General features: G+C 40.6%; 1 protein-coding gene across 2 annotated transcripts in view; it reads left to right on the forward strand.

The window, feature by feature from the left end:
* The window catches only part of MELK (maternal embryonic leucine zipper kinase), an 88668-nt gene that overhangs the window by 38099 nt on the left and 25826 nt on the right, over positions 1-24743 (forward strand). Inside the window, exons 9-11 of one of the 2 annotated variants that reach the window (XM_001504318.6) lie at positions 13403-13471; positions 14890-14988; positions 20006-20092. In XM_001504318.6, coding sequence (XP_001504368.2) covers positions 13403-13471; positions 14890-14988; positions 20006-20092 — 255 coding nt within the window. The remainder of the gene's footprint in view (positions 1-13402; positions 13472-14889; positions 14989-20005; positions 20093-24743) is intronic. The other variant, XM_005605628.4, reaches the window with a different exon arrangement.

The raw sequence follows: 24743 nt of genomic DNA on the forward strand, positions 1-24743 counted from the left end.
AAGTCCCCTGCTATTACTGTGTTCCTGTTAATTTCTCCCTTAAGGTCTGTTAATAGCTGCTTTATATACTTTGGTGCTCCTATGTTAGGTGCATATATATTAATAAATGTTATGTCTTCTTGATTGATTGTCCCCTTTATCAATATATAATGTCCATCTTTGTCTCTTTTTTCTTTTTTGGCTTGAAGTCTATTTTGTCTCATATAAATATGGCTACACTCACTTTCTATGGCCACTTGCTTGGAGTAGCATCTTGCATCCCTTCACGCTGAACCTATGTTTGTCTTTAGAGCTGAGATGGGTCTCCTGGAGGCAGCGTATTGTTGGGTCTTGTTTTGTAATTCATCCAGCCACTCTGTCCTTTGATTGGTGAATTTAGTCCTTTTACATTTAGGGTCATTATTGACATATGAGGACTTAATACTGCCAATTTATCTTTTGTTTTCTGGTTGCTCTATATTTCCATTGTTTCTTTCTCTTTATGTTTGTCTACCATTCGGTTTGGTGGTTTTCTGTCATTTGTTTCTCGGTTTCTTCTTCTTTTACGTTTTGTGACTCCACTCTGAATTTTTGTTTTGATTACCCTGAGGTTTATATAAAAGATCTTATAGATGAGATAGTCCTTTTTCTGCTGATAATATCTTATCTTCATTTGCCTATGCAGGTTTCATCCTTGTCCTCTTCCCCTTCCATGATTTTATTGTCACAAATTATCCCTTTTTTGTATTGTGAGTTCATTACCAAATTGAAGTGGTTATAGTTTTGGTTTTCTTTTTCAAAAGATTTTATTTTTTCCTTTTTCTCCCCAAATTCCCCCGGTACATAGTTGTATGTTCTTCATTGTGGGCCCTTCTAGTTGTGGCATGTGGGATGCTGCCTCAGCATGGTTTGATGAGCAGTGCCACGTCCGTGCCCAGGATTCGAACCAACGAAACACTGGGCCGCCTGCAGCGGAGCACGCAAACTTAACCACTCAGCCACGGGGACAGCCCCTGAAGTGGTTATAGTTATTTTTAATGCTTTCTTTCCCTTTAACCTTTATGTTATAATTAAGTGTTTACTAACCTATCCTGATATAGAGTTAAAGTTTTCTGATTCTGTCTGTCTGTTTATCATCTTGCTTAAAGCTTGTATTCCTCTGCCTTTTTGTTTCAGGTAAGAGAGGTCATTTCAAGATTTCTTGTAAGGTAGGTCTAGTGGCAGTGAACTCTCTCAACTTGTCTTTGTCTGGGAAAGCCTTTATTTCTCTTTCATATTTGAAAGATGACTTTGCTGGATAGAGTATTCTTGGCTGACAGTTTGTATCTTTGAATATTTTGAATATATCATTCCACTCTCTCCTGGCTTGAGTGTGTCTGCTGAGAAATCTGCTGATAGCCTAATGGGGGTTTCTTTTTAGGTTATTGTTTTTTTTCTCTCTTGCTGCTCTTAATATTCTTTTTTTGTCATTGACTTTTGACAGTTGTTTTTTTGAGTATGATTGGCCCTGAGATAACGTCTATGCCAATCTTCCTCTATTTTGTATGTGAATTGCCACCACAGCATGGCTGATGAGTGCTGTAGATCCGCACCTGGGATCCAAACCTGTAAACCAGGGCTGCTGAAGCAGAGCACACTGAACTTAACCACCAGGCCATGGGGCTGGCCCCCAGTTGTAATCAGTCTTTTTGTATGTGTGGGAGGAAGATTGACCCTGAGCTAACATCCATACCAATCTTCCTCTATTTTGTGTGTGGGATGCTGCCACAGTATGGCTTGATGAGCAGTGTGTAGTTCTGCTCCGGGGTCTGAACCCGTGAACCTTGAACTGCTGAAGCAGAGTATGCAAACTTAACCATTATGCCACTGGGCCAGCCACTTGACAGTTTTAATGTAATGTACCTTGGAGAAGATCTTTTTGTATTGAGATAATTAGATGTTCTAATAGCTTCATATATCTAGTATTTGTATATCCACTTCCTTCCCCAGGTTTGGGAATTCTCAGCTATTATTTCTTTAAATAGGCTCTCTGCTCCCTTCCCACCCTGTTCTTCCTCTGGGATTTTATGTTGCTTTTCCTAATTGAATTGGACATTTTTTGTATGTTGTCTCCATTTTGAAAAAATCTTAGTTCTCCTCTTCCACCTGAATCATTTTTACATTTCTATCTTTGAGCTCCCTAATTCTCTCTTCTATGTGGTCTACTCTATTTCCAATGTTTTCTACTTTATTCTTCATCTCATTTATTGAGTTCTTCAGCTCCAGAATTTCTGTTTGTTTCTTTTTAGGTTTTCAGTCTCTTTGGTGAAGTACTCCTTCTGTTCTTTAATTTTATTCCTGAGCTCATTGAACTGTCTTTCCGAGTTTTCTCATAGCTTGTTGAGTTTCTTCATGTCAGCTGTTTTGAATTCTTTGTCAGTTAAATCACAATTTTCCATGACTTCAAGTTCTGAAGAACTGTCATTTTCTTTTTCTGATAGTGTGTTATCATAATTTTTCATGGTGCTTAATGAATTATTCCTCTGTTGATGCATTTGTAGTAGTGAACACCTTTCTTATTTAGGTAAGACTTTATTTACTTTATTTCTGAGCTGCTTCTGGTTTCATCTGGGGGCTTGTGCTTTCCACCCTCTGTTGCCTCTGCCAGAGGTGTCATCAGTACCCTCATTGTGCTGCTGGTCCCTTGCTGCTTATGCTGTCACTGCAGTCACAGGTGTCACCACTAGAGTCACAGGGCTGGCAGGCACCACTACTGCTTCCAGGATTACCTGGGTTGTGTGTTCCTCCACCATGGTTGGGGGAGGGTGAGAGGTGGAGTGGGAGCTGGGGTCCTGGGCACCTCTACCATCTCTGGGCTTGTTGGGTCTTCAGGTGCCACTGCTGCAGGTGGGGGTCCAGAGTTGCAGGTGCTGCTGCAGCTGGAGATGGCCGGGGTTGTGGCTCTCTTTGGCCTTGGGCACTGCTGTGGTTGGGGGGTTGCTGCCACACTTGCCACCTCTGCTGCTGCTCCTGGGTTTTCTAGGGGTGCTGGCACCACCACTGTGAGGGGTACTGGATTTGCAGGTGTCACTGTCACTGCTGGGTAGGCTGGGGTTCTGAGCACCACCACCACAAGGGGCAGGGGTACCTGGGTCGTGGGCACTGTGGTTCCTGGAGCCTCTAGTCTTGGGTGCTGCTGTGGTTCCCAGAGCCTCAGGTTGTGGGTGTCACTGCTGCTGCTAGGGGAGGAGGCAGGGCTGTGTTGCAAATGTTGCCACAGTTTCTGGAGTTTCCCGCCACAGGTGCCACCACTGCAGTTCCTAGAGTCTCTGGTCTTGGGCACGCCAACATTTCCTGGAGTCTCAGGTTGCAGGTGCCACTGCACAGTTCCTGGAGCTTCTGGTTGCAGGCACTGCTGCCATTCCTGAAGCCTCCTGTCTTGATAGCTGTGGCTGCTGCTCCCCTGGGTGCACTGCTTCCCCAATGTCCTGTCCATCCACCTTCAGACATACAGCTGTATGGATCTCTGAGGCATTCTGGTGTGCTGTGCAGAGGATCCTCTCTTGGCCAATGGATGTCCTATTGCTTGTAACTTAAAGGGGAGAGACAAAAGAAGCAACTCACTCCGCTGTGATGCTGATGTCACTCTTCTTCATCTTTATGGTAGAATACTCTACAGCCATAAAAGTGAATGAGGAAGTTCTTTAAATACTGATATGAAATGATATCCAAGATATATTGTTAAGGGAAAAAAGCAAGGTGTAGAATAGTACATATAGTATACTGTCATTTTTGTAAAAAGTAAAGAGGAGGGAGGTATATTTATATTATTACTCGTATGTGAAGGAGATACAAGAAGTTATAGTTGCTGTTCCTTCTGGGGAGGAAAATTGAGAGAGAGGGATGGAAGCAAGACTTTTCATTCTCTGTGCTTTTGTACCTCTTAAATTTTGAGTCATGTAAAGGTTTTATTTCTTGCCTAAATGCTCTGGCTAGGACTTCCATTACCATGTTGAATAGAAGTGGTAAAAGTGGGCATCCTTGTCTTATTCTTGATTTTAGAGGAAAAGCTTTCACTCTTTCACCATTGACTATGATGTTAGCTATGGAGTTTTCATATATAGCTTTCTAAAAATTCTGTTGAGGTAGTTTCCTTTTATTCCTAGTTTGTTGAGTGTTTTTATCATAAAAGAGTTGAATTTTATCAAATGCTTTTTCTGTATCAATTGACGTGATCATGTTTTTTTTTCTTTCATTCTGTTAATGTGGTGTATCACATCTGTTGTTATACAACATTTGTGTATGTTGAATGATCCTTGCATTCCAGGAATAAATCCTGCTTGGTCACGATGTATAGTTCTTTTTTTTTTCTTTTGGTGAGGAAGATTGGCCCTGAGCTAACATCTCTTGCCAATCTTCCTCTTTTTCCTTCAGGAAGGTTATTTCTGAGCTAACATCTGTGCCAATCTTCCTCCATTTTTTATGTGTAATGCTGCCACAGCATGGCTTGATGACCAGTGTATAGGTCCACTCCTGGGATCTGAATCTGTGAATCCTGGGCTGCTGAAGTGGCGCATGGAACTTAACCACTATGCCACTAGTCCAGCCCTATAATTCTTTTATTTATTTATTTTTGTATTCTTTTTTTTTTTTAAGATTGGCACCTGAGCTGACATCTGTTGCCAATCTTTTTTTGTTTTCCTTCTTCTTGTTCTCCCCAAAGCCCCCCAGTACATAGTTGTATATTCAAGTTGTAGATCCTTCTGGTTGTGCAATGTAGGGACGCTGCCTCAGCATGGCTTGATGGGTGATGCTAGGTCTGTGCCCAAGATCTGAACCAGTGAAACCCTAGGCCGCCAAAGTGGAGCGCACAAACTTAACCACTCAGCTACAGGGCCGGCCCCCACTATAATTCTTTTAATATCCTGTTGGATTTGGTCTGCTAGTAATTATTTTTTTAAAAGTAGAATGATAAAGTTTTGTGTGAGTTTTGAACCCCTAAACCTAATGTGGAAAGTAGGGGCAGTGCCTTCTGCAGGCCAGGTCTGAGTCTGTCTGTAGGTGTACAGAAAAAGAGTTCTGTGTTTGAGTTGTGCTGAAGTTTCTTCTGCCTACAGCATTTGCATCAGTCTTTTTGTTGTTGAATTTTTTTGCCTTTTCTCCCCAGTCCCTTGTTTTTCCTCTAAGGAGATAGAGCATTCTGAGGTATATAAGTTTCATATTTTCCTGACCCTTGCACATAATTGCTCAGAAAAAGTAAATGTTTGCTGGCATGTTTATTCTTAGGCTATCGTAACAACAGTAATACTTACCATTCATGAACTTTTCTTATTTACAGTCTCAGCTCTAAGTGAGGTAGTTGCTTTTATTTTCCCCCTCTTATGGATGAGGAAAGTAAGGGGCAGAGACCTTAAATAACTTACTCAGGGTCTTATAGCTAGTAAGTGGCAGAGCTGGGATTTGAACTCAGCTAGTCAAGCTCAGAGCCCGTTCTCATAACCACCATGAAATGGTGTTTCTCAACTATGTAGTTGCTAGTATGAAAAGAATCATACACTCCTAGAGGGGAAAGCAGTCCCCATCCTGAGCTTCTTTTTGTGTCTTTAACTTGGGAGTGTTCTCAGACATTCCAGCTTTTCAGATTTACCAAGACGACGAGTTGGTTCTCCTAATTCTTATGAGGTTTTGTGCATCAGCTTTTCTACTTACCTTAGGTGTCACCCCTGGTAGGGCAACTTACTAGTCCTCATTTTCTTCACTGGAAGTGTTAGAGCATTGCTGTAATCAGTGATTTCCTAGGTCCGTTCCAGCTCTGAGTAGTGATAAGTTCCCTGACTTCTGTTTATTCACATTCAATTTTCCTTATTTGTTTTAGCCTAGCATTCTCCTCTCTTGAAATTTGAGTCTTAATTCTGATCTCATGTAACATCAGCTTTCCTTGCCAGCGTTGTGCCATTTTGCACATTTCTTAAATATCTCTAATCCAAGTTGCCAATTAAAAAACTGAATAGAACAGGACCATCCCTAAGTGTTCTGGGTATTGGTTTTTAGTCTGTATCAGATAAACTTAACCAAGACTTTGTGGTCTTATCCACAAAGATAAAATAAGTGACTGCTAATCCCCTACTGAAACTGAACTACATTCTGTCAGTGGTGTTCCTCATTATTGGCTTAACTATAAGCTTTGCTGTTTTTGTTTTTTTTTTAAACCTATTTGGACCTAAACTTCTGTGCTGTTTATTTGCCTTCGTTTGCTGTTACTGCAAGTTCACACTCATTTGGCAGCCATGGAATTAATGCTCTTAATTATTAATGTATTGTTCCACCAAAACAAGGTGAATGTACCAACATACCGATTTCAGTGTTCCCTACTTTTATTTATTTATTTGAATTTCACCAGTGGGTCTTGGATTAATCCTTCGGGGGAGAGGAGTTACCTTAAGATATTATAAAAATGTTGCATTCTAATAATAGATATTAGATTCAAGTTTTGATGTTTTCAGTAAATCAAATATTTCTGCAGTGGAATGATAGTAGAAAATGTCTAATTCTTGTTCAGTACAGATTTAGCCTTCCTAATTAGTATTATTTACTAATACAGTATATTCTTTGTTTCTCCTACTCTGAATTTCATTTTTTAGTTTTTCATGTGTTTGCAAGTTGAAAATTGATTCAAATTAGGACTTTTATGCATTATTGTGGAATTTAATTTCACACATTATAGATTTTGAAATTTATTGTAATCTTGGCTCAGAACTATTGTTCCGAGTCGCAGTGTAATACAGTCTGCTGGTTGAATCTAATTAAGGTGTCGTATCACTTGCATGCAGTATGTATCTTTGCCTGGAATGTTCTAAATTTCCTCACTTGGGAATAACACTTCCCTCAGTTCTTGGTGTGATTGAAAAACCGGCAATATTTGACACACTGTATGTAACTTGTTTAAGAGACAGACTTTGTTTATCTTTTGCATTTGTTAACTGTTTTAACCAAAATGCTCAACTGCAATTTCCAGCATGATTACTAATAGATTGAGTATTAACCTTATGAATGTGTCCTATATTCGTTAGCTGCTACTGCATTCAATAACAAGCATGACTGTACTCCAGTTCTGGGTACACAAATATTAGGGAACTATAAATAATTTAGTAAGTGAAAGTTGAGTATCTTGAAAGTAAAATTGCTTTCTAGCAAGTATAATTTACAATTTTAAAGAAAATGAGCAAATTCTCTCTTTATGGGATTATATTTTACCATTACAGAGTTGACTCCAGTACTATGATTATGTGTTGAGAGATCGCTTGCCTTTCTTGGCACCATGTGAAAAGCGAACAATTTCAAGCCTGTTAGAATTCACAGGATTATCTTGCTTATTAGCCCACAAATCTTTTCCCCTCCCACTTGGTTTCACCCTCTATTACCTGTTTCTTGCTCTTGTTTGCAAGGTAATCATCCCTTAAATAAACAAGAATTCTCCAAAGATTTAGTGGAAACCAGGGTTAAGGGGCACAGCCCTGGCTGACACAGGCCTCTTCCCCAGCAGAATTGTGCCTCTCAAGGTCTTTTCTGACTGATCCTTACATGTAGACTTTCAATATTTAAGTAAGGAGCCTTTCTGCCTGTCTCCTTCGAGGCTTCCTTAGACTTTCCAGCACAAAAAACCCAAAAAGTTCTGTCTCTCTCTCCTAGTCCTAAATGTATGCCTTTTTTGCTCTACAACAATGTTTCTCAACTTGGGCACTATTGACATTTTGGACTAGATGATTCTTTGTTGGGGGGCTGTCCTGTGCCTTGTAGGATGTTTAGCAGCATCTCTGGCTTTTACCCACTAGATGCCAGTAGTAGCTCCCAAGTCATGACAATCAAAAATGTCTCCAGACACCGCCAGATGTCCCCTGGGGACAAATTCACCCCTGGCTGAGAACAAGTGCTATGTAATATTGAACAAGCACTTGATTTTTCTGGCTGAGACGCAGTTTCCTCATCTGTGTACGGTGGTTGATAATCCCCACCTACTGCGCAGGATAAAATACATGTACGAGTGTTTTAAAGTACATCTACAAATAACAGGTTGGATGAAGCCTGGCAGCAGCACTAAGCTCTGGACTGTATTTCTGCCAGCATTTCGGTACAGAGAATGAAGCTGAAGGTCAGGTGATGGTCACGGTCACAGGTCTCATGACTTGTTGTGGATGGTACTCTACAGAGCTCTTCTGTCCAGATAGGGAGAGCGGGCAGGTACATTTCAGGAGGTGATGTGAGTAGGACTTGACTAGGTGATGTGTTCCTTACCAGGCAATCCTGAGACCCTGAGGCAGCTGCATTGGGCCAGAGCTCCCTTGGGAGGGCGTGTGGCGTTCCTCAGAATGACTTCAGCCTTTTGTACTGTACTGAGTCTTTAGCACTCTGGCATGCGTGGCTTTTGGCCAACGTGCCCATCTTGGTCCACTACCTGTTTGAGCATCCCTATCTCCCTCTCTTGTTTATTTCCGGTTGTCTCTACATGCAAGGCATAGTGCTGGTGCTTTCACAAACATTCTCTTCTGTTCCTTTTGGAATCCTGTCAGTGGTGTTACTTGCTTTACAGAGAGTAACAATAGTAGTAGCAGTGATGGTAGTAGTAGTAGAGGCAGGAGGAGTAGTAGAAACTAACATACATTGAGTTCTTACTGTGTGCCTGGCCTTGTGCTAAGTGCTTTATATGTGTTAAATCATTGACTCCTAGCAACAGTTTATGGAGTAGGTACTATTCTTCTTCTTTTTACAGATGAGGAAACACAGCAAGGTTAAATAGCTCATATACAGCTAGTAAGAGGTAGATCCTGGATTCGAATTTGGGCAACTTGTCTCAAGAGCCTACTCTCTTAGGAAATGGGGTCAGAGAGATTAAGTAACTTGTACGTGTTCAAGGAGCTAATAAGAAGCAGAACTGAGAGTAAAACATAATGTGCGACTCCAATGCATTGCTGTTTCCCACGTGTCAAGCTCCACACTTATTCATCTGCTCTCCCTGCCTCTGCCTGGGTGGGATGGCTTCTGTGGTGCTAGCTTAGAGCTCAGCACAGGGGTCCATTAAAAGATACTTCATGAATTCAAGGTGGGGTGACGAAAGAGTGATAAAAAGAGGCAAAGAGGAACTTGGAATCGGTCTGGTGGAGCTCTTCTTATTCAGTACTTTGTTCTGAATATTTATTTTTACATCTCGTTTCTGTAGAATTCTACTTTGAGTTGAGTGCTTTTGTTTTGGATGGTAGTTTCTGGATTTAAAGGCATAACATTTCTTTTATTATTATAGATCTGGTTGTGGGCCTTTTATCTGTGTGTTGGAACAGACCAGAAAGGGCTAGAACCTGGAACCAGACTTATCCTGGGGGTGGGCAGGTGCTGACAGGAGAGAGGTAATGCGAGGAAGTTAAACCTTCATAGGTGGTGTGTTAGTTTCCTAGAGTTGTTGTCTCAAAATACTACAAGGTGCTGGCTTAAAACAACATCTATTCGTTCTCTCGCGGTTCTGGAGGCTAGAAGTCCCAATCAAGGTGTGGCAGGGCCCTACTCTCTCTGCAGACTTTGGGGGAGAATTCTTCTTTGCCTCTGTCTAGCTTCTGGTCTTTACTGGCAATCTTTGGCATTCCTTGGATTGTAGCTGTGTCACTGCAGTCTCTGCCTCTGTCTTCACGTGGCCTTCTCCCCTGTGTGTGTGTGTCTCTGTGTCTGAATTTCCCTCTTACAAGAACACCAGTCATATTGAATTTAGGGCCCACCCTAAGCCAGTATGATCTCATCTGAACTTGATTACATCTGCAAAAGGCCTTATTTCTAAACGAGGATACATTCACAGGTTCCGGGTAGACATGAATTTGGGGGGACACTGTTCAACCCAGTGCAGATGATATTCAGGGTAAGCAGCAAATGGCTCGCATATGATCAGCATGAGGGAAGACCCGCTGGAGTACATGGGGTTCTGCCTCGTGAGTGAAGCCTGACGGAGGTCACTCTGAGCATGTTGTAATTGGAGATTCAGGTAGGTCATGACCATTTGATCAGTGTAAGCAGATAGGAGAGTCCTTACCCCAGGCTGGTCTCTACTTTCTACGTGACCCTGGCAGCAGCAAGCTAAAATGTCTGAAGTATCAGGCAGATGGTCAGTTTGCCAAGAAGAGAGCAAGTCAGGCACCCAGGATTTGCATCATGAGAGGCCTTGGGCTCAGGAATAAGGAAAAGCTCAGAGTGGGGCCAACTAGGTCAGGGCCAGTCCTGCAGCAACTGTGACTTGCTGCTGAGTCCCAGGGAGTTGGCTGAAGCATCTAAAAACCCCCCAATTCTTGGGATAAGGCCTGGAGCCCAGGCAGCACTGAGCCTTCAGCTCGGGGTTCGGTTGGCTGTGGATGAGGGACACTAAGGAGAAGTGAATTGGAGGCTTCATCATGATAATTCAGAAGCAAACTTTGTCAGATTCTGACACTGGCAAGTGTTGAGGGGCCCTGGCAAGGTGTAAATAAGAGTGGGCTCTCTGGGTGATAGCGAGTGCTTTAGGGTAAAGGAGGATGAAAAATTCAGTAATATTAAGTGTCATCTGTAGAATGAAAGCTCTTGCTCTTCCTAGGAAACACTTTGTAGGTCAGCCTGTCTGCTCTCACCAGAGAGGCTGAGTCAGAGATTGACTTGTTTTGATGTCGGCACATTTTCTTTTTAAATTCATTGCTTGATAACACTTGTTTGAAACCTTGATTATTTCTTTAACACAATCAGAATCCAGCCTGTTGTAGTCCTAGGACTCAGAATGACCCACACCTGTTTCTGCCCTCACCTTTAAGCTGGACTGATTTCTGTAAGAAGTATGTCCTAGACAGTTCAATGGTGGTGCCCTTCAAAGGCTTCTCCACCTCCCTGCCTTCACCCTTCAAGCCTTATTCAATTACTGTTGGCATTTTGTGTTTGTGTGTGTGTGTGTGTGTGCGCGCGCGCTTGCTCTTGTCTCCCTGGACCTATATTATGTTTCTAACCCAGGATCCTTATTCAGTTAATTTTGTCTTCATTAGTTGTGGGCACCCTTTGGAGTTTGCCATTAGACTATGTTCCTTAGTTCCCGAAGTTATCTTAAACAATTCTGTGATGAATGTTACTGTTCAGCAGTTTTTGTATGCCAAATTATTTGCTTGGGATAAATTGCTAGAAGTGAAATTGCTGGATCAAGGATATGCAATTTTGAATGCTTTTAATACATATTTCCAAATTACTCTTCAGAAAAGTTTATACTCTCTCGTAAGCACTCTTGCCCCTGAACTCTTATTAACAGTGGGTAGTGTTTTTTTTTTTCAAGTTTGTCAGTTTGGTAGACAACAGATGGTATCATAGTTTTGTTTTAAGTTTATTGCTTTTTTATTACTAGATGAGTTGAACATATTTTCATGTTTATTGGCCCTTTAAAAATTCTTGTTTTAGAAATTACCTGTGAGTATTCTTTGCCCATTTCCTTTTGTAATGTATGTTTTTTAACCCATTCCTTCATTTATTAAACAAATCTTAATTGAAACACCTTTTCTATGCTAGGGCCAGACACTGTTCTAGTGAACAGCACAGATAAAATCCCTGTGATTGAGGAGCTTATGTTCTAATGTAATGAGGCAGAGAATAAATAAGTATTCAATATGACAAGTGGGGAGAAGGACTGTAAGGAAAAGTAGGCATGAAAGGGAGGTAGAGAGTGATGAGGTGGTCAGGGGAGGCCTCACCGCACCAGTGTTTTTAAGTGGAGGCCTGAGGATGATTAAGGCGCAGGGTCTGCTGGTATTGGGGAAAGCCTTATAGGCAGAGGGAACAAAGAGGGCAAAGGCCCTGAGGCAGGACTGTGTTTGACTTGTGACCGGAGTTCTGGTGAATGACGGGGAGTTAGGAGGTGAGTTTGAGCGGTAGCAAGGAGTCGGGTGGGTGTGGGGACAGACCATGCAGGGCCCAAGGGCCAGAATAAGGAACCTGGATTTCATTCTGAGCAAGATGGGGAGCCATTGGAGAGTTCTGAGTAGTGAAATGACATGACCTGACCCAGTGTTTTAAAAGAGCATTCATGGTGGTGAGTGGAGACCAGACTGTGGAGGGCAGTGGTGGAATCTGGAAAACCAATTAGGAGCCTCTTGCAGTATGCCAGATGAGAGAGGCTAGTGGTGTGGTGGATTGGAGGCAGTGACTGGTGATTCTGGGTATGTTTTGAACATAGAACCAGTAGATTTTGCTGATGGATTGGACGTGACGTTTGAGAGGGAGAGGAGCTAAAGATGACTGCAAGGTTTTTGGCTGAGCAACTGGTAATGCAGCCATCTGCCAAGATGGAAGGAAAGGTGGGAAGAACAGGTTTGGTGGTGGTGAAGTCTTAATGATTTGTGAGAGCTGTTTATGTGAGGAAGCATATTAATCTTTTGTCATTTAGGTGGAAAAGGCTTGTTTCCTCAATTTGTTGTTAATTAACTTTGTTAGTAGTGTTTTGCTGTAAGAAATGTCAACTTTTTATTTTGTCATCTGTTAGTGTTTATAGTTTTTGGTTTTGCTGTCCTGTCTAGAAAGATTCTATGAATAACCACCCAGGATGTCTTTAAGGACTTTCATGGTTTTGTATTTGCATTTAACTCTTGAATCTAGCGGGAATTAATTTTGATGTAGACTGAACTGAATTACAATTCAGTCTTAATTTTTCTTAAATAATTACTCTGTTATCCTAGCATCGTTAAACAATTTGTTTTCTGCTGGGAGAAATGATTGTATCCTTTCCTCTGAATTGAGGCAGGTTATACAGAGGTGTTCAGTCACGAATGAGTACGACGGGCCCCTGGTCTTAATTTTTGGTTGATGACTTGGCAACTCTAATTTCTGAGTATACCAGGTTGTAAGCATAACTCTCCTCCATTCCCAAAAGAGGCCCTTGCCTTAAAGGATAGGGTGGCTTTCATCAGTTTCCCTTGATAATTGTGAATTCTGTCTTGTGGATGATATGTGACCTGTTTTTAAGCACAGCCTATGTTCTCCCACTGAACATGCTTTTCTGCTGCCTCATTTTGTCAACAGATAATTGCTCTAGGGTATGTACTAAACTTTGGTTCAGCAATACAAAAATGAATGACAATGTTTACTTGCTGTCAACTTAATCATGCTGCAGATTCCAAAGCCCTATCACATTTGTGTTTTTCATTGTTACATTCTCTGTGCTCTGGTCCTTCTCTGATATGTGGATAAGTTAGAGGTGACAATAGTATTAAATTTACTGGATTTTCTTCTTTAAGGCAAGAAATTGATTTCTTATGTTATTAATAGTGTTTACCAAATCTTATAGTTGGATGAAGTCTTCAAGCTTGGAAATAAACCTCCAGCATCTTGTTACCTTAGAAATTTGTGTCAGGGCTTATTGAACCTAAAGCTCTTAAATATTTTTGTTTTTTTTTTTTGTTTTTTGTAGAGAGGGAAATATGAGGTTCCTAAGTGGCTCTCTCCCAGTAGCATTCTGCTTCTTCAACAAATGCTACAGGTAAACTTTGTTATTAATTTTTAAATAATAGAAGACAACTGCAAGTATTTGATCCAACTTTAAGATGTCAGTGGTGCAGCTACATTTGGAGGACAGGCCACTTATCTATTAGCCTGAAAATTCCATTCATTGTATCTACTGTGCAGACATCCTCTACCAGATGCTTTCTTCATTATGTTGCAAATGCGTTTGTTTTAGACCTCTACCATATGTCTTTGCTGGTGTGGTTTCTTGTCCTTTTTTTGAGCATTCTGTTTTCTCTAACCAGCTCTTGCTCTACTGTCTTCTGTTTCCTGCTCCCACTCTCATACGTTAGATGTATGGTAGATACTGAATAAATGCTTGAGTGAGCTGATACACAATTGAGTGGGCCCCATGATCTAGTGAGTGGTTCTCAACTTTAGCATGTTTCAAAATTGCCAGATGGCTTGTTAAAACAGATTGCTGGGCACCATCCCGAGAGTGTCTGATTCAGTAGATCGGGGGCAGGACTAAGAATCTGCGTTTCTAACAAGCTCCCAGATGACACTGATGCTGCTGGGACAGACTTTGAGAACCACCCATTTAGTGAATGGCCTCTGCGGGTGGAAGATAGGAATGCTGAAGTCTAGATATCTGCCCTACCAATCGATAGGCAGCCACCTAACTTAGTTCTAATCCCTAAAGTGGGGATTCTGAGCCTGCCCTCACTGCCATGTAGTGTGATGAGGATAAAATGAGATTAATAGGAAACTCTTTGAAAATTTGAGTACCTTATTAGTGCAATTCTTTTTCCATTATTACATATTCAGAACATCTCCCAGTTTTCCATCTGTTAAGCCATCTCCACTTTTTACTCAGAATTCACCTCAGGCTCACCCACCTTGAGTAAGTAGGGCCAGACCACCATATCTCCATAACGAGACTGAAAACACCTCAGCCTTTCTTCTAAGCTCCAAAAGCCTTAATCTCTCTTGATTAATTTTCCTCTGCTCACATTTGAAAATTACAAATGGAAAAGAAAGGTGTGCTTTTCAACTTTGTTCTCTGTGATTGTAAGCTCATCGGAGGTAGAGATTGCATATTCACTATGAATGCCCTGCATTGTGGCTGCTCGAATATTAAATTGGTGAATATTTCCTGTGAATAGGTTTTCCAGCAAAAGACTATTACATCATACAATGGGTTGACGGAACTTCATGAATAATGTCCATACCAATGAAGTTCATGTTTGCTAAACATTTATCTTCTAAGCCTGTGTTGGTTGCTCTAGTTTTTTTGCCTCTGATGCTTTTTTGTGAAGAATTTGTTCCTTGCCAGCATTTTTGTGATGATAAAGTTTACATCTGTTCTGATGAATTTTGAGTTCTCAAGAGGAAAAGAGTTCTATGTTCTCTATTTTAAATGTTAATCTCTCGTTACTTCTTAATGGCCACTAGGTGGACCCAAAGAAACGGATTTCTGTGAAAAATCTATTGAGCCATCCCTGGATCATGCAAGATTACAACTGTGCTGTTGAGTGGCAAAGCAAGACTCCTGTAAGTAAAATGAAATCCAGTAGGATGTTTTTAAAACTTTGTGTGATCTTTGTGGGGATTCAGGACCTCCACTGATATCGTCTAAAGAGAAAAGGAAATGTGTTTTGTAGACTTTTTCATCAGACTTGTAACCTAATTATATGTTTGCTGTTAATCTCTTAGACAGTGGTTCTTAACCCAGGCTGCACATGAGAATCGCCGAGACCTTTAAAAAAATGCATGCACCCCATCCCAGCAAATTAATGGATATTTTTAAAAGTGCCCAGGGATTTCTCATGTGTAGTCAGGATTGTGAACAGTGCTCTGGGAATTATGGGCAAGTTACTTAACTTTGCCAAACCTATTTATTCGTCTGTAAAAAGTAGGTTAAACCAGTTCTGTCTACTTCCTGAGGAGTTATGAGGTTATAGCAGTTCTCAATTTTTTTGTTTTTTTAAGATTGGCACCTGAGCTAACATCTGTTGCCAATCTTTTTTTTTCCCCCTTCTTCTTCTCCCCAAAGCCCCCCAGTACATAGTTGTATATTCTAGTTGTAGGTCCTTCTGGTTGTGCTATGTGGGATGCTGCCTCAGCATGGCCTAATGAGCAGTGCTAGGTGTGTGCCCAGGGTCTGAACCAGTGAAATCCTGGGCCACTGAAGTGGAGCACACGAACTTAACCACTTGGCCATGGGACCGGCCCCATAGTTCTCAAATTTTTAAGTCTGAGGACCTTTCTACACTCTTAATACTTATTTATTCATTTATTTAAAAATAACAGTAGTAGGGGCTGGCCCCGTGGCCGAGTGGTTAAGTTCGCGCGCTCCGCTGCAGGCGTCCCAGTGTTTCGTTGGTTCGAATCCTGGGCGCGGACATGACACTGCTCATCAAACCACGCTGAGGCAGCGTCCCACATGCCACAACTAGAAGGACCCACATCGAAGAATATACAACTATCTACCGGGCTTTGGGGAGAAAAAGGAAAAAATAAAGTCTTTAAAAAAAAAAAATAACAGTAGTAAACATGTTACGTTTTATCAAAAATATTGTTATGAAAAATAACTATTTAAAAATTAAATTTAGTGAGAAGAGTAGCATTGTTTTACATCTGTGCAAATGTAAAACAATTTAAAGTCTGGCTTAATAGAAGACATTTGGATACTCATCTGTTCTCCATTCAATCTGTTTTGGTATGTTGTTTTGATTGAAGCATGTGAAGAAAACGCAGCCTCACATAGATATGTAGTTAGAAAAGTATTTTAATATTTTAAAGAAGTAGTATTTTAATAGCCTTTTCAGATAATTGGGGATATTCTCTGGTAATCCACTGAAACTTCTGCAGTGAGGTGGCATATGTGCACGGGTCAACAGAATAGCTCGGAGGTGTGTCTCAGACATGCCACAGTGTGGACTTGGTACAGCTGTGTGGTATTTGCTTTCTGTAATAGTCACACCAATAAACATAAATTACTCTTCCTAATGGCCAGCTGGTCTTGGAAAAACAGACTATGCTTGTATTTAGCCCCTTCTCACTAGTCTGCCCACTGCTCTGGCCATGTAGCCTGAGCTGAAATCCGTCCTGATTCTCCCATGACTGTCAGCTCCTAAAATTTCTCTTCTCTTGTCATGTCGGCCCTTCGTGACGTCTATAATATCTATTGAGCAAATGCAATTAGAGCTGCAGCTTAGTTCTGACGACTCTCCTCACTGAGAGCCTGGGAACAGTAGACTGTGGAGGAGTCTGGGCAGTGCAGCAGCAGGGCCAGGGAAGCTGGATGTGGCCCTCGTGAGCGGGTGGTGCCAATGCCTGTGTTCCACCATTGGGGGTCATCATTTCTCCATATGTAGGAGGGCTCTGCATGTCCTCCCAGCCGTGATCCTATTAGGATAGGATAAACAACTATTTGCAATAGAGCAGATGCCAAAATGAAGAAGGCCTCTGATTTCAACAACATAAAAATGATTTAAAATTGAGTCACAGTATAAAGTAAATACATAGTTTTGAATGTTCCAAAAAAGTATTATTTTCCTTACTTCTTAGTATAATAACTGCTAATATTGATGGAACACTTACTATAATAGAATAGTGTGCTGTTATAGTCGATCCTCTGCACGTGATGAGACTGCAGTGTAATACAGATGGAGCCCTTCGGATAGTACCTGGAGGAGTCAGGTGCAATTCTATGGGCTTTATGTTTTTAACTCATTTGATCCTCATGCCAACCCCTGAAGTAGATACTCTTATTGTCCCCATTTTGCGGATGAAGCAGCTGAAACACAGAATCATGAAGTAACTTGTCTGAGCTCAAACAGTAGTAAGTGTAGAGCCAGGATCTGAACCCAGACAGAAGGACTCCAGAATACAATGGATTCAGTAGGCCAGCTTGTTCAAACTCAGGGCCTGTATATCCTGCATAGCTGTAGCCTTTGTGACAAGCTTTGTTTGGTCTCTTTTGGAATAGCTGGGAGCAGAGTCATGGAGAGGTGGCTTTGTGTTGTGGTAGCAGAAACCTGGGCTGGGAACAAAAAATGCCAGTCTCGGGCAGATCACATGAATGGCCCTGAGTCTTCATTTTCTCACGTCTAATGTGGGTATTCTAATGTCATCTCTTGGTGTATTTGGGTTGTGTTTTGTCGTTTACAGAGTGCCTTTACATGTTATGTCATTCGTCTGTGTTGCCCACATTACAGAGTTGTTGGAGGGATCACACGAGTTATAGACAGAAGAGCTATACGGGATTAGTGTTGCTTTTTGAAGTATTTGCTTTTGTACCTCAGTATTGTGTTTCGTTAAGAGTGAACTATAAAAAGTAATTCAGATTTACTTGGATATTTAAAGTATAGATGCTATTCTATAACTCTGCAGGATCTATTATTTTCACACATGACTCTAGTACTCAAGTATTGTATCAAATAGAAGTTATATTGAGTTCTATTTTCTGCCCTACTGAACAGGAAATGTAGTAGGCACGGATAATCCAAAATAACTGGTTAGCTTTTGGTATGCATGTTTGTATTTAATTTAACATGAGTACATGTGGCTGAGAATTCAGAGTATTTAAAGTATTAACCTTCTTGGGAAAACCAAGCTTGAGATAAACCGTATTGTTCACACTTCAGTGTCTTGTCCCCCAGCCCTCCGCTCTTTTCATTTTTTCCAGTTCAGGAACCTGGCAAAGAAAATAGCACCTGCTTCCTCCCCTTCCCTCCTTTCCTACACACACCTTGTGGTAAAAGTGCGGAGCAGGAGGCTGTGGGAGAGAGGGAAGGCTTTTTTTTCAGGAGAGTAGCTTAAGATCATGGAGGAAACCCCAGAAAGGTTTCCCTTCTTGCTTGAGTAGTGCTGTCACCAAGATGTTGCCCAACTGGGTGGAAAGGTGTCTGGGCTTCTGAGGTTGAGCCCTTCCTGCAGCGGGAGTTCACAGTTCTGGGAGCTGCCAAGGTCAAAGGGACACAATGGAAACTTATTCTTCACGTTTTGGACTTCCACAGTGCTGTTAGGATAAACCTTTGTGGTCTCCACATTCTCCGTAACCCATGCGGTGCTCGTACCAGCCAATTGTGCAGGTCATTGTCTATACCGTTCCTCTGTTTTCATGATGGCAGCGTGACTTTCTCTTGAACCCCTTGTTACAAGTGTGGTGTCCAAAACAAGGGAAGGTCATGATGTTGCTCTGCCTTGTGCTGGGCAAACCTCTCTTGGCATATGTTGGGTTCTGGACACCTCACCTTGAGGGTCAGTGACATCTTGGACTGTGTGATCTAAAGAAAGGGCTGGAATGTTAAGGGGAGCTAATCATTAAGACAGTGGTTAAAGGAACTGGAAAGGAAAGAACTTGGAGAGGAAAGGTTGTCTATAATAGGAATGAATATTCAGATTTCTGAAAGGCTCTTATACCAAAGAAGAAATAGAATTATGACTGTTAGTAAAACTAGTTAACCGTTTTTTGAGGGCCCACTCTATTTAGATGTTGTACAAGGCACTCCAGCTATGTTACATGTATTGCAAGGCTATCTGTATTTTTTACATGTATTGCTATCTCTATTTTAGAGATGATGAAACTGAGTCTCAGAGAGGTATAGTAACATGCTCAAGGTCACACAGTTATTCAGTGATGTCACAACTAAAACCAGTTTGTCTAATTCCAAAGCTTCTTAGCTGTCAGACCGTACCGACTCAGGTTGGGAAGGGATCACAGGGAGACAGACCTTATGGGACAGGAGGGAGAAGCTAACCTTCCCAGCTGTTCTTCAGAGGAGGACTTTAGCCAGAAAGTGAAACATCGCTTACTGGGGCTGTTGTAAAGAGAATTCTTACATTGGAAAAATGACTTTAAAATTACATTTCTTATGATTCTCTTCCCATGTGATTTTCTGAACTCCTGGTCCAGGTCCCCGCCAGGCCCTTCCTCCCTGTTTGTTCTCCGTGATCCTAGTTTGGTTCTGAGAACCATTTGTGGCTCCATCTTTGGTGAGGTCCCATCATGCATGGCTCAGAGCACTTGGGTAACTTTTACCCTTAAGCAAAGTGAAGTTTGAGAGAAGTTCTCCCCCTTCTTTCTAAAATTGTACTTTGCTAGTACCTTCAGCGTGACGGTGATTGGGCAGCGTCCATGGCACCATCCTGAGGGCTCCTCGGACTGTGCTAAACCCAAACATAACCTGAGGGATGATTTGCTACAAGTCTGAGTCACTGAATTTAGGTGCCTAGAAGACTGCTCTTTGATAAAAACGCCAGTGCAGGTCTTGTGGTAGGGAAGGACAGTGGCTGCACAGCAGAATTTTGACACTTGATCAGATGATGATGAGGATGTGAAGGGCTGGGAAGAGGTCATCTTCTTGAACTTCTTACTGTCGTCTGCTTATATCTTAAAAAATTATGGAGAATGTTTGTTCTTACCCAAGAGTTTGACAAACTCATGTTGTTTTTACATATTGGGGTTTGATTTTATAGAGTAATTATGGTAATTAAAAAATTTCAAAACAGTAAATATTTTGTAATTTTTTTGTTAATAAAGTTTATAAAATTTCTTTTGTAGTTTATTCACCTTGATGACGACTGTGTGACAGAACTTTCTGTACATCACGGAAACAATAGGCAAACAATGGAGGATTTGATTTCGTTGGTAAGAAATACAGCATGAATTTGAAAGTAATGTCTTCTGTTTTATTGTTATTTGTTTTATGAGAACATTAAAAATAGTATAACATTTTTCACACCTATGATTTTGTTATTTGTTTAAATATTGCACTTATTTTATATTTTATGTATCATTTCCACTAACTCTTTTCTGATGTCTGCTGGATATCCTTTTTAAAAATGATATTGATTAAAGAGAATTATAATGAAAAAAAAATGAAGAAACAAAACAAACTAGTCCAAAGAATTGACAGAATTCTGGTTTCAAATTCTCTAACATGGAACTATGCTTCTGCTGTAGGAGTAAGGTGAACACAGAGTTGTTCTCTTCTTACCTAAAAGCAGCCCTGTGTCACATCACCCCCAAGCTTATGAACCAAATACCTGAAATCATTATCATGATTTCTGGTGTTGGGTCATTTTAGCTCTTTCACATGCTTAATCTCTAGATTGCACATGTGTTTTTTTCTAGAGATGGGGACATTCATAGCTGTCTCAGAAAATAATCTAACCTGATGGGCAGGGACTGCACCCATATGTGCTCCTGGTTCAGTACTGTGTCTTTCAGCACCTGTGATTTCTATTTGTTTTTTCTGTTTTCTAACTTGCAAGGTAAAGGCCTTAAGCAAATTTTTTTTACTAAACAAAGCTTTGCTAAGCCACAGTTCTTTTCAGTAAAGAGGAGATATAAAGGAATTCTTTTGAATGACGTAATAAGCAAAGGCTCTAGAATATGTCTGGAAAACAGAATGATAATTTACTTTTTCGCAGAATGGAATGAAATGTCAAGAATTGGGACTTGCTGCAAGATGTGTCAGGTCCTTAGTCTTTTACAATGAAAATTTGAAGTTTCCATATAAGCAACTTAAAAGAATTGTGTGACTTTCTTGAATGATCTTTAATAGAAGAATATATTTCAGATACATAAAATTTCTTTTTAAGTTTTTATTATAGAAATTTTAAACACCTATGAATGTAGAGAGAATAGTATAATAACAATGATCTTCCATGTGCTCATCATCCAGTTTCAACAGTTATTAACATTTTGCCAATTTTGTCTATATCCCAGCATCCTCCCCAATCTGCCCTTTCCAGGTAGAGTGTTTCAAAGCAAATCCCATACATCATGTCATTTTATCCAGAAAAAATTTAATATGAGATCCACAAACTTTTAAAATCTGAATCTTGAAAGTAACATACTCAGAATTTCAAGAATCATTTTTAAAAAAGTCTTTAAAATAGTATCCTTTATGTGGTCTTTACATAAAATTTTCAAACTTAAAAGTGAAATGGAAATAGGAATTATTTTCTTTACTTCTGATACAGAAAAGATATATAATGAAGCACGGTAGAGATTGTTTTCTAGTGTTACATCTCTCTAAAGACCTCAGTTATTCTGAAAGCTAGGTATGACCAGCATCAAGAATGCTGTGAGGAAAGTCATAGTTTTTCTTTACTCTTCCCTCATTCTTAATTGCCTGTTTATACTTATTTTCCACTCCTAGGGGTGAGTAGAATACATCTTCTCATGCTTGGCTGAACATTGGAATCACCTGGAAACTTTAATCCTGATGCCTAGGTCCCACCCCCAGAAGTTATGATTTCATTGGTCTGGGTTATGGCCTAGGCATCAGGGAATTTTCAAAAGCTTCCAAAATGATTGTGGTGTACAGTCAGGAGTTGAGAAGTACAACTCTAGATTCTTTCTATTCAAAGTATGGTCTAGGACCAGCAGCATCAGCATCACTTGGTGCTCATTAGAAATGCAGAATCTCAGGCCCCATATCAGACCTACTGAATCAGAATCTGCATCTTAATAAAACCCCTAAGAGATTCATATGCGCATTAAATCTGGAGAAGCATTGGTCTGAGTCAGTTGTTCTCAACTGGGAGTGATTTTGCCCCTCAGGGGACATTTTTGGTTGTTACAACTTGGGTGTGTGTCTGTGCTAATGGCATCTACCCAGGCAGAGGCCGTGGATGCTGCTAAATATCCTGCAATGCACAGAACAGCCCCTCGCAACAAAGAATTATCCAGGTCAGTGTCAACAGTGTTGAGGTTGAGAAATCCTGGTCTAGGTAGTCTCAGAGAATTGGCATTGGTCCTAGGTGCTTTCCAGTTTAAACAGCCTCAGGAAAAGCAGGTTTGAGATCAACTGTAGTCGCTTATATTTTTTCTGGCATCTTGGGAGCTCTGCCTCTCCTTTTGGGGCTGTTTAGACAGGACAGAGAGATATTAGTTTAGTGTGCCCCATGTTGGTATGGTGCTGCTGATCGGTGTGCAGAGAGAGAGAAACAGTATTATTCCCAAACATTCAACTCGTGAAACTCCCACTTTTATATTATATACATGAGCACTCTTAAAACTGCTTTTTATATGCAGAAGTGAGAATTTCACACATCTCATGATTTTGAGCTATCTTGCTGTAGCCCTCTTGAGATTCCCAGCAGTGGTGCTAGAGCATCCACCTCATTGGTTTTCTTTCTTGACCCCTATTCTTCCAGCTGTGAGTGGCTCTGGGTTGTGGGAGCCACCAGTCTTCTCTTAGGGGGACTTAACTGAGGGTCACATGTGCATACAAGAACCTATTCAGACCAAGACAGATCCCTTCCCACCCCGTACCCCCCCACGGTGCAAATACCCGTATATTCTAGTGGCGGAAGTTTAAAGATTGAGGGCCTTGGGAGCCAGGTCAGGGAGGGGAAGGATGGAGGACTACTCCCCGGTTTCTCAAGCCCTCTGTACCAGGAGCTGCCTCTCCTCAGCCCAGGTGCCTGGGCAGTTCTTTACCATTTGGCCTGCCTGAGCAATAACTGGACATTTAAAAATGTTTTTAGTTTTCTAGAAATGGAACCTTCTTTATAACAGGTAAGCCTATTGCTTTACTTTCAAACGTTTGACTTTGAAGACGGAAGTGCCTTAAGAATAAGGGAGACGTTGGTTGTATCAGACTTGTAGATTGACATCACTTGAAAGCGTAACTAATGTGTTGATTTATCTGTTATTGAACACAGAACTCCCCGTGCATCTTATTGTAATGAGTATGCAGTGGCTATGGCAAAAAAGTTATAAAAAGGATGCTTTTTTGCCTCGGGAAAAAGAGGGTTTAGAGGATGATTGTAAAACTCCTAGGGATGTTTAGAAAACTCCATCTCAAACACTTAGCACTGTCTAAGTATTGTGTACAATGACCAGGTTATGCCATTGTTGATGAGCAAGTGACAACTTGTTTCTGAGCCGTTGTCTCTAATCAGTTTATGGCATCTCTTTCAAAAAGGTGGCTGTCATACATGAAACCATAGATGTGGGAGGAGTGAAAAAAATCTTTGTGTAGTTTTTGGAAACTGGAGAGTGATTGTAACTACATAGTTTTCACTCAGATCCCGAGTACCTTCTCCATGAAACCTTTTCTGTCCTTTTACCCACTACCCTGTCTGGATTAAAGGCAACATTCTATGATAATTTATCATAGTAGTTTATACTTCTCCCACTAGATTAATGGGTCCATTATGCAAACTTCAAAGCACATACTATGATTTTGGCCATCTAAAACATTAACTGATAAAATTTATTAATAAAAACAGAGTTGGTAATAGACCTCTTTGGATAATGTACTTTGTGAGGAGATACATAGCATTAAATATTATTCAATATTATTAATTTTTTAAATTGAAGTAACACTGATTTATAAGGTTGTATAAATTTCAGGTGTACACCATTACATTTCGCTCTCTGTATAGACTACATCATGTTCCCCACCAAAAGTCGAGTTGCCATCTGTCACCTTATGCACGTGTCCATTTACCTCTTTTGCCCTCTCCCCCTTCTCCCCTGGTAACCATCAATCTGTTCTCTGTTATCTATGTGTTTGTTTTTTTATCTTCCACATATGAGTGAAATTGTATGGTGTTTTACTTTCTCCATCTGACTTATTTTGCTTATCATAATACGGTCAAGGTCCATCCATGTTGTTGCAAGTGGCAACATTTCATATTTTTTGTGTGGCTGAGTAGTATTCTGTTGTATGTATAGACGACATCTTTATCCATTCATTCATTGATGGGCACTTGGGTTGCTTCCAAATCTTGGCTATTGTAAATAATGCTGCAGTGAACATAGGGTTGCATATATCTTTTCAAATTAGAGTTTTCATGTTCTTTGGAGAAATACACAGAAGTGGAATAGCTGGATCATATGGTAGTCTATTTTTAATTTTTGAAGAATCTCCATACTGTTTTCTGTAGTGGCTTCACCAGTTTGCATTCCTACCAGCAGTGTACAAGGGTTCCCTTTTCTCCACATCCTCTCCAATGCTTGTTATTTCTTGTCTTTTTAGTGATAGCCATTCTGACAGGTGTGAGTGGATATCTTTTTGTAGTTTTGATTTGCATTTTCCCAATAATTAGTGATGCTGAACATCTTTTCATGTGCCCGTTGGCCATTTGTATATTGTCTTTGGAAAAATGTCTGTCCAGATCCTCTGCCCATTTTTTAATTGTGTTGTTTGGTTTTTTTTGGTTGAGTTGTATGAGTTCTTTATATATTTAGATTATTAACCGCTTATTGGATATGTGATTTGCAAATATCTTCTCCCAATAGGTAGGTTGTGTTTTTCTTTTGTTGATGGTTTCCTTTG

The sequence above is a fragment of the Equus caballus genome, chromosome 25 (assembly GCF_041296265.1).
Source record: "Equus caballus isolate H_3958 breed thoroughbred chromosome 25, TB-T2T, whole genome shotgun sequence".
Taxonomy (NCBI): Eukaryota; Metazoa; Chordata; class Mammalia; order Perissodactyla; family Equidae; genus Equus; species Equus caballus.